Here is a 10745-nt window from a genome sequence, read left to right on the forward strand (position 1 = left end):
CCGGCCCCGGTTCCCTAACCCCGCGCGGCTGTACTTTGAACCCAGGCGTGGGAGACTGGAGCGGGGAAGGGAGGAAGGAAAACCGGGCGGGGAGGCCGGCCTCGGGGAGAATGATATCATCTGCAGCTTTATCGCTAGGCAACCTAAGAATGCTTCTCCTCTCTCTCCAATCCTAGAGCTCCTTGAAGAGCTCAAGGCTGATGACATTATTCCCCCCTCCTTTCTTTCCCCCCAGCCCCCCATGCAGCGCTCAAACGTTGATTCAAGGAGCAAGGGTTGGTTTGCTTGAGGATCTTAACAGGCACAGCTTAGAAATCAATCCATTATCGCACCCACTTGGGTCTGCAGAGACCTTCGGGGGTTCATGCAGCCAGGTGCCTCTCTGGTCATACGCGGTTTACACAGCCACGATATGGCTATGCAGATAGATGAGCCTTGTTCAAGGTAATATATATTTGAAAACTAAGTCCTGCTTAAGGTGTCTTAGAATCCTGTGTCTTTATAATACTATGTTATAAGAGTTTTTCTGGTTGCTCTGAGTTACAGGTCGGCAGGAGTTGGGTCCAGACTGAAGCCCCCCTATTACAGCTAATTTTCGAATCACAGTGAGGAAGCCGCAAGGCCGCATATGGAAGCAACATGTATTAAACTATCTGGCAGATATTCAATATCTCTGTTGTGAAGCACATAATACTCTGTGTGCACACCCATATGGAAAAGGCTCCAAAATTGAAACCTTAGCTAAAGTTCACAGTGCCCTAAAAATACTCCATATAAAAACTGTAGCACATGGCCCTGTCTCCAGCTTGCTGGATTCTAGAGGTTCTCTCTGACCAGCTTCATAGGTTATTTTGGTCGTGATCCCTTCTGTTGTAGAGAACCTCTAGGGCACAACCGGGACCACACAGGTATAGAGAGGTAGAAAGCCCACCAGATAATGTGGAGACTTCCTAACTAGGAAAGGCACATTTCTGGATGTCTCCGAAGTGAGTGGACGATGGAATAGTATGGTTGTTTGTAGGAGACTTTGAAAATTATTTCCCTAGAATTTCATCTCTCTCAAAATGATTGCATACTCTATGCCATAATTTAGCAAGGTTATTATGCTGATCATCTTTCCTTCTTCACCGTCAAGTATACTCTGCCTCTGAGGATCGCACACGGACTAGCTCAACTCATTCCGTGAGAAAACCTCAGCCTGTCCCTCCCCATTACTAAAACTATGGTATAAAAGTATAAAGAGCACTAGACTCAGAACCAAAAATCCTGGTTCTGTTACTGAGCTATGTGACCTTGGACTAGTTCTTTGCCTCAGTTTCCTCCCAAAGGTTTTTGAAAGTCAGGCCTTAGGATGCCGTGTTTCCCTCTAGAGCTGCTCTGTCTCTCTCACTCCCTTACTCGAAGGGAAAGAAGTCACCATTAGTTTCTTTTGTAAAACAGATAGATGGAGGAGGTGAGACACAGAGCTGCTCATGAGGTACTGCTGTTTTTTCCCCTACCACATGAGATATGATCATGCTCTGAATACTATCATGTCTCACTTTGCAGCAGGAAATATCATGACTCCCTAGTCCCAGCCCATGGTTCAAATCCTCAGGAGGCGATTTTGGTGAGAGCCAGGATAGCAGTCAAATTCTAAAGAGACTGGCAAGTTAGGAAATCCTTGCTCAGACCTCAAGTCATATATAGCCAATTAAACTGCACTGCAGCTTATTTTAAGTGGCACTTTTTAAAGTTTCATTTCCAGTTGTTCATTGCTAGTGTATAAAAATACAATGTATATTTGTTTATTGATGTTTTCTTCTGTAACTTTTCTAAATTCGTGTGTGTGTTCTAGGATTTTTTTTTTTTTGGTAGATTGATTCCCTATGATTTATGTACCTGATAATGTCATCTCTAAATATAGAGAATTTTACTGTAAAAACATACATAAACTGTAGTGCAGCTTAACACGGGAGCAGGGTAGGCCAGAGCCTTCTCTTTGGAGATGGCCTCATGCCCTTATTGTGCTGCTGTTCCTTCTGTAAAACCCAGCTACTTCTCACCTAGGCCTCCTCACTTAGATGCAATTAGTAGCTCCCACCCCCAGCACAGCATTGTATCCATCCCTGGATAGCACTTATTGTGTTGCAATGTAATTTATTTTAGTATAGGTCTATCACCCACATTAGACTCTGAGATCTTCAGAGGTGAATCTTTGATTCTCTAGTACTTACCATGGCACCTCACATACAGTGAGCAAAACAAATCCCCACACCATTTATTGAATACATAAACTCAACAAAAAAAAGGAATACGCTGTAATCAATGAGGAGTCTGAAACCTCTCACCATGGGTGTGTCTAAATTCAGAGGCAGCATCTGGGCCTACACACCCATCCTGCCAGTTCCCCAGAATACTTTTGCATTCTACCGGCCACCCAAGAGGTCCAACACCCAGAGGCAGAGGAGGTTACATACTAGAAGCAGGAGCCAGAGTCATCCTTAAATCAAAATGCTGAATCAGTTTCACTAGTGGCCCTCCATCCCCTATTCTTAGCAACTGGAGAGAAGTGTTCATCCAATCAAATAACTTATTCCTGACATGCAAATTTGTTTACTTTGTGGTTAGTTGTGGGCTAAAACCATTAGCAAGTTGCTTTTATTTTTATGTAATAAAATGATGGCGAAATATATAATGTATTTGAAGGCTTTTGCATAAGTAATCTAATAAGAAGCATCGCTGAGAATCTGGAAGTTAAAGGAAACAAAAAGCTTTGGGAAGAAAAGGTCACAGATTCTACAAATTCACACAACTTACTTGTAGAACAACCCTTCAGGTCCTCTGTCAGAGCCTATTTACTCTAATTTTAGCACATTTCAAATGGGTGTGGTAGTGTGTTTAAATGGTTTCCCAGCCCACAGTAAGTCAGAGGTAGCAAATTAGATAAGAGTTGGAGGAAGCACTCTGAGGCTTCAAGACGTGACAGCTGACAGGCTAGCTGTGCGTAAAGAGACTGAAAAACCCTATAAAAAGCAGGTAGAACTCAAAAAGAATTTGGTGCAGGTGCAATTACTCCCAGATGTCATGCATAGTGCAAAAATGATGTTTACAATGCTGACCCTGAATTATTGAGAAAGGTTAAGTATGTCCAGGGTAAGACATTTTAGAGGATATGTGTAATACATTTTAGTATGCTTTCCACTAAAATAAAATTCAAAAATGAAAAACAGCATTGGCATTTGAACATAGAAGCTTTAGTTTTCTAAACCATTGACCGTTTGTCCCTCGTGTCAGACAAACTAGGCATCACTGAATTTAGAATTTTAAAATATCAACTTTTAAAAGGTGGTTTTATATTTGTTTGGAGTTTTCAATATGGAATCTCTGAACGAGCATAAGAAACCCAATTTTAAAACAAACGTAGAACTCCTAGAATAGCATATTTTTAAAGTACATGCTGTGCATGTTTTCTAGTATAAATCCCATCTTAATCACAGAAAATATGTGATAATTTCCCACATCAATCCCTTACTTAAATTCTTCTATGAAAAATTGGAACTTCCATGGGACTTTAGCATGCACTGTAAATCCATCTTGAACTTGTTTAAAATAACAGTGAGAACAATGGATGGGTCTAAATATATTGAGCTGAGGGTCCCAATAGGTTAAGAATTTTTGTTTAATGAAAAATATCAGGTTGCTACCTGAAGCAGAATACCATGATCACAACACTACAGCCAGCTTTTGGCAATATAATGGTCTTAAGTCATTCATGAGAGCTCCGTTCATTTCTAGCTAATGTAAAATCCTTCATGTGTTTGCCCAGCCATGTCTCTCCAGAGGCTCTGCTGGCAATCACTTTCCATGGAAAGGTTAAGAATTGACCTGTGGGCCGGGCGCAGTGGCTCAAGCCTGTAATCCCAGCACTTTGGGAGGCCGAGACGGGCGGATCACGAGGTCAGGAGTTCGAGACCATCCTGGCTAACACGGTGAAACCCCGTCTCTACTAAAAAATACAATAAACTAGCCGGGCGAGGTGGCGGGCGCCTGTAGTCCCGGCTACTCGGGAGGCTGAGGCAGGAGAATGGCGTAAAAACCCGGGAGGCAGAGCTTGCAGTGAGCTGAGATCCGGCCACTGCACTCCAGCCTGGGCGACACAGCGAGACTCCGTCTCAAAAAAAAAAAAAAAAAAAAAAAAAAAAGAATTGACCTGTGACATAGAAAGGAGCAGGCTGAGCCTCCTTTTACATAACTTTTGAACAAATCTCAGGTGACTGGCAATAACCAAAGTCATGGCCTGGATGGCCAGAAACAGGGAACTAAATGAAAAATAGTTTCACAATGATAGGAACTAAAACTCCAAATTTTACATAGCTATTAAAGTATTGTTTCTAGTGCCTTGAAAACGTGCTTAAGGTTAGCTCTTTGGAGGGGAGGGAAGGGCCTTTTTTTCAATTCAATATAAAGTTTGCTAAGAAATATGTGTATATAAAATTAATCTTTTAAAATATTACGTAAAATATATGTATGTAAAATTAAATTTTTATGACTATAATACTATGTTAATAAAAACACTGACTCAAGATTCATATTTGCCTGAAGTTGGAAAATCATTTTAGCTGAAATTTCACCACTACAAGTATAGAAGCCTCTTTAATGAATTATAATGACTTAAGCCTTTTAATTCATTAAAATAAATCAATGACCAGAATAACATTTTTTCAGATTTTAGAATCAATATAGATAATATTATTTTTGCATTTCTGTTCTAACTTTATCTTATCATGTTACCATATGGGTACTTGGACTAAATAACTGACTTATAAAATCTGGCCCAACTCTGAAGTTTTTTTATCTCATTCTACCAAAATTATACACATGCTAAAAACATTGTATTATCCTCTGATTCACTCTTAATCCTTTTTGGTTATGAAACTAATATTACTACAGTAGTAGCATCAAAATATAGCTCAAAATATTTGAAATGCTGTTTTTCCCATTCTGATTCAGATAATTTTTCTAAAGTTCAATAAATTAACAATGCTCGAAAATCCTACATAGTTTTCCAGTGTTAATTTCAGTTTCCTTTGTTCTATGGTTTGTTACAAAGCTTCATGAAGGGTGCTCAATCAAGTTCAGCTTACTTGGTCCAAGATACTGCAATGGGAAGTAGTTGACTGACTGAGGGATATGATAGAGCTGGCCACTAGTGCTAGTGCTGACTCTAGGTAGCTCTGTGACCTTGGGAAGATACTTAATATCTCTGGGCTTCCTTTCTTTTTTTCCTATGAGGAAATGCAGGGGCCTTGATGAGCCCTGGCTCCTGGCTCCACACTGTTATGACTTGCAGTTCAGTTGCCATGAAGTCAGCAGAGGGAGCACTTTTTCTACATCTTATACAATGTGACTCTCATTTAAACATTTTTCAAAAATCAAGGGGGTTGTGAAGAACATTCCTGAAACTAAAAGCTGACAATCCTTCACTCAGTTTGTATCATGTCACAGATTTGAATGGAAATTTGAGAAAAGTCTAGAAATTATTTCTGATCCTGGAATTCCATGATAAAGTCCCATGACAGAATTATTTTATAAAAATTAAGAAGCCAAAACACTCTCATGTTAAGCACCCCTATGTGATCATCTATTTATACAAGACCCAGTGAAAGAGAAACACCTGACCATACTAGAGAGGCTATCTGATGTCACAGACAAAAAGTGAAAACCTTGTCAATCATTAAAACAACAGAAAATTGGGTCTAACATAAACAAATCACACAAGTTAATTGGTAGGTTTTTCTTTTGCACTTTTCATTAAGATACATTGGAAACAAGCAGGTAGACACAGCCAGAGCCTGGAGGCTTGCAAGAGATTGGAAATGTGTGACATCAAGCCAATGACAAAAAAAGCTGTATATCTGAGAACCTCAGTGATTTGTATCCCTACAGTCATAGATATCTCAAACCTAATTGAGCATCCATTGTCTTTTTTAATTATTAGACAATATCATACTGTATATTAAAGTTTTTATTCCTTAGTAAGAATTTTTAAATCACAAAATAGTGTGGCAATATTTAGGTAATAGAATTTATGGAGTGCTGAAAATACTAGAATATAAAGATAATTTCTAGTTTATCTTCACATACTAAACTTTTCTAAACCAGCTGGTTTCTTGCAGACAGTATTTATTTTTTTAAAATAATTTAAGACAGCATAAGCTTGTACCAAGCATAAGCGTTGTAACAAAAGTGCAACTTTTCAGCAAATCCTCCCCAAAAGATATTTTAACTCAAAATATCATTAGCACATATTTTCTCCCTACAAAAATAGCATGTCAGACATCATTAATTGGATGTATTAACAACTATGTACATAAGAGCCACCTTGTAGGCTAAGAGTTTAACGTTGTTTAAACACAGCGTTTGAGGCAAACAGTAGCAACAGCAGCAGCAAATGCACCAAACTGACGAAAAGACCCAGATATTTTCCTCACTCATAGTCAGACTGTTGTGTCTCACCCCTTACATAACATCCAAGTGAGATTTCTCACAGTGCTACCTTGGCAACAAACTAAAAATATCTAGACAAGGTCTTGGTTTAAGCCTTATTAAAAAAGCTTTCTTTGTGATTATCTGGTATCTGGTTTGGTCTCCAGAAAATACATAGACTTGGAGATAGGAAGGCCTCACAGGACTTCATTCCATATCTTTACAGCATTTCCAATCAAAATTGACCAGTTAAATGCTTTCGTTCACTTTTGTCGTTTAGCAGAATATAGGATATATCAGTTTGGACTTTTGTTTTGTTTTGTTTTTAAGTTCAGTGCACTTTTTAACAGTAAGATTACAAAAATTTAGGAACATGATGGATTAATGAGAGTGGGAATAGATGCACTCGAGATGTGTATGTATAGATACCTATCTATGGATAAACAGAAATTTGTATAGATAGATAAAGAAATTAAGGTGAGTCCACTGATTCATGGTCAATTTCTCAATAAAGTGTTAGCAAATGTACTAGGAATGATTCTGCCCTTCTCATCCATCACCTTCCCTGACTTAGTTCTGACGATGGCCCAGCTCCGTGTTTCTTTAACAAGTGCAAGTTACTAAGAGATACCATTTAAACCACTTCAGAATAAGTTGCAACGTGAGCAACTGCATCCTCACTTCTTTGAAAAATAGATGCCTTTTAGAAAGCTGAACATTAGAAAATACTGAAGAGTAAATTCAATTCTAAAAGATCCTCAATCTGTTTGTGGAAAGTCTCCTAAAACAGGCAGGGCAGCTTTGAGAACTACCTCTACATAACAACTACCTGCTGTTCCATGTCAACTTCAGTCAAAGACGTCAAAGGTGTTAACATGTTTCCCCTACCCCGGGGTTCACCTAGCTTACCCATAGAACAGACCCTTCTGACTTCCTCTCGAATTAGGTTCCAATTTTAAGAGATAATGGAACATGGCCTAAAAGGGGACAAAACTTATTTGGGGGATTATTAAAATATATATATATATATATATATATATATATATATATATATATATATATATATCTTTCGCAGAGGATCTTTTACAGCTGGTGGGGGGAAGAAAGGGATGTTAGTGTGTGGAGGGTGGGGTGGTGAGGGATGAGCAAAACAGGAACTCCAAATGTACACATAACACCTGTTTTGTTGTTCTTGTTTATGCCTGTCGTGCATCTATTACACTTCCTCCCTTAAAGACGTTAAGGGTGTTTTAACTTCTCACTCCGCTTGAACCTCCGTCCTTTGAGACTCAAGGATTCAGGGTGCTTCCTTTCCTGGCTGCGAGGGATCTTCCTGAGCAGAGCTCTCCGGGTTCCCCGGCTCGCGGGGGCCGGCGAAGGGCAGGTGGGTGCGGCCGTGCGGGTGTTGTGGGTGCGGCGCCCCAAGGGGCGCCACCTCGTGCGGCAGGAGGGTCGCGGCGGCGGCGCCCGCCTTCTCGGGAGGGGGCGACAACACCGAGGACAGGCAGGGGAAGGCGGCGGCGGCGGCGGCAGCGGCGGCGGCGGCGGCCGCAGCTGCGGCCGGGGCGGGGATGCCGGGGTATAGCAGTGGGAACGGGGCGGCGGCCGCCGCCGGGTACAGATACTTCTCCAGGCCGCTCTTGTCCAGGAAGGGCTGCACGTAGGCGGCGGCTGCAGAAGGCGAGAGGAAGCAGAAGGGCAGGCAGAAGGGGGCCGCGGCGGCCGCGGGCTGCGGGAAGGGCGCGCCCCCGCCTCCGCCGAACGCCACCAGCGAGCTGAGCAGGGCGGCGTCGGGTCTCAGCAGCGCGGCCGCGGCGGCAGGGTCGGGCCCCAGGAGCGCAGCTGCCGCCGCCGCCGCGCCGCCCCCCGGGCCGCCGCCGCTGCCGCCGCCGCGGGAATCCAGCTTCATCCTCTTGGGCGCCGGCAAGTCCTCCCCGGGAGGCTCCTGCTTGATGGTGACGCGGCTCGCCCCCGCGCCTTTGCCTTTCTCGCGGTCCGGCCGGGCCTCGGCTTCGCCGCCGTAGCCGCTGTCGGTGTCCGTGTCGTTCTCGGCCGCGAGCTCGGCGCTGGGCTGAGTCCGCTGGATGACCGGCACGCAGTAGGCGAGGGGCTCCAGCTTCTGCCCCGCGCGCTCCAGGCAGGGGGCGGCCGCGGACCCGGCGGCCGAGGGAGCGCCGGTGCCTTTGCTCAGAGGGACCTGTTGAGTCAACAGCTGCGGGGTGGGCAAGAACTGGGTGGCCACGGCGTGCAAGTGGTTGATCAGCTGGACACACCGCGGCTCCCTGGGTGTCCAGCTCTCAAACCGGGAGAGGTATTGCAAGACTTCTTTGGCGCATGTTTGAAATCCCGAGTGGAACGCATCCAAGTCGGACTGAATGGGCGATTTCAGAGATCGCTCCCCTAGGATGAGGAAGGGATGGGGGGGTGGGGACGGAGGAGTGGAGGCAAGAAGAAACATACCCACGTTAAAACATCTGCTTATCACGTGGGTCCTGCATCGACTAAAGTGATCTCGGTTTTTCCCCAGTATTCAAGTGATATAATCCACCGGTTGCCGAGAGAAGGGGGGTGGCGGAGGTGCGGAGCTGGGAGAGGGCGCTCTCCTCCCAGCTGAAAACCAAAGTGGAGCGGGTGCAACCGCCACTTTAAAACCTGATTCCTCCGAGTTCTGCTGAAAGCCTCTAGGATGCTTCGGGAAATGGGCTCGTTCCAATGAAGGGAAAGTATAAAGCAATTTAACAAATGAGAGGGAACCCATGAGCCCACCGAAAGAGGTGGGGTGCAGGTGAAGGAGTCCTGACACTGCTCCCCTGTGGGCTGCCCCGCTTCATCAGGGTAGGTTGGCCTCTCTGAACTGACTTACCATTCTGTAAAGCAATTATCTTCTGATGCTGTTGCTCGGTTAAGGCGGTTAAAGCTTTTAGGTGTTTCAGAGTTAATTCCAAGACTACGGCTTTCTCCAGATGCCCCAGAGTCTGCAGTAGTGCAAAAAAGAAAGGGGCACTTGGTTACTTAAAAAACACACATTTGGCTTAATTGGCTGTCCATTTAGCACAGCAATTTAAGCAAACACTTTGAAAGAAGTACTATTCTTATACTTCTTGAGCTTTCCACAAGACAGGTTATAAATGATTTTTTGCCTTCAGCTGGGAGCACCGACTCAGTTTGTGGGAAACTCTGTACGGTATAGCACAAGTTGTAAATCAGGAACTTATATTTACATTTATTCTTATATTTTCTGGGAGTCGCACCAGACTATTAAAACGCCCTTGGAGAGCAGCAAAGAATGAAAACGTGCATCTTACTGTCAATTTCAGATGTTCAGGCAGTAAATCTTTCAGCTGAGCAATGCATTCATTAATTCGGTCTCTTCTTTTCTTTTCTATTAATCTGTGCGGTAATTTGTAGGTATCCTTAATATATGAGAGTCATGGAAAAGAGAAAACAGTAAGCGAAACATTCATTTATTGGATATTACCCTCCTCTGTCCCTCCCCGCCCCCCACCACCATAAAACATACTATGTGATAAACTACACCCAAGAAACCTCTTTCCTCTGGACTGTTCTGCAATGCAATTTAAATTCAGGTATGATGTTTAATATCCCCTTGAGAGTACCCAGCAAGCCACTTAAAATTCACAGTTGGGGAAGCTCAGGGGCTGGAATATATTTGCAGGCAGAGCTTGACTGTGAAATCAATGGCCCTAATTAACTACCCATGCAGGTTATGAGGAATATCGGGAACTTACACTTACCTTGGTATCGTCTCGTTTCATGCTCCTTTTGGGTTTACACATATACAAAGAGGAATAATCCAGTCTGCAAAACAGAAATCAGCATCAGGCACCCATTCGGGGAGGGGCTCTGCCCTCGCCAGCTCCATACCACTTTCTGGAGAAGAGAAAAATCAAACCAAAGCCTAGACAGATAGTCGCAAGGGTGCGTGCACCTTACCCTATAAAATCTCTATGTTCCAGTAACTGTCTCTCTTGCAAATGAGGAATTCCTTCGTCCATGTTCAACTGCTGTTCGTTTCCTCCGTTTCGATTTTTGGGGCTCTGTACAATAATCTGTGGGACGGTAGGCTTGGGAGATCTTGGGGGGATCTGTGCGTCTCCAGTCTCTCTCTCTCGCTCTCCCTCTTCAGTGCAGTGTTGAAAGTGTGAAGCAGTTGGTCCCCCCTCCACCGCGCTCGCACACACACACGCACACACACGCACACTCGCGCCGGCCCCACTGCGCTGGTAGTTTGCTCTCACTCCAGGCAGTGTTTGGCC

General features: G+C 43.8%; 1 protein-coding gene and 1 long non-coding RNA gene across 2 annotated transcripts; both read right to left on the minus strand.

The window, feature by feature from the left end:
* Nucleotides 1-3643: 3643 nt before the first annotated feature.
* On the minus strand, nt 3644-4323 carry LOC135966192 (uncharacterized). The gene is made up of 2 exons (XR_010579335.2): nt 4193-4323; nt 3644-3867 (listed from the first exon to the last, which is right to left on the minus strand). It is a non-coding gene; the product is annotated as an uncharacterized lncRNA (long non-coding RNA).
* A 1438-nt stretch (nt 4324-5761) lies between these two features.
* Nucleotides 5762-10745, minus strand: BHLHE41 (basic helix-loop-helix family member e41). Its single transcript, XM_045364891.3, has 5 exons — nt 10423-10745; nt 10224-10287; nt 9774-9881; nt 9332-9443; nt 5762-8868 (listed from the first exon to the last, which is right to left on the minus strand). The coding sequence occupies exons 1-5, from the start codon at nt 10482-10484 to the stop codon at nt 7766-7768; spliced, it is 1449 nt and encodes a 482-aa protein (XP_045220826.1). The 5' UTR covers nt 10485-10745; the 3' UTR covers nt 5762-7765.

The sequence above is a fragment of the Macaca fascicularis genome, chromosome 11 (genome assembly GCF_037993035.2).
Source record: "Macaca fascicularis isolate 582-1 chromosome 11, T2T-MFA8v1.1".
Classification (NCBI taxonomy): domain Eukaryota; kingdom Metazoa; phylum Chordata; class Mammalia; order Primates; family Cercopithecidae; genus Macaca; species Macaca fascicularis.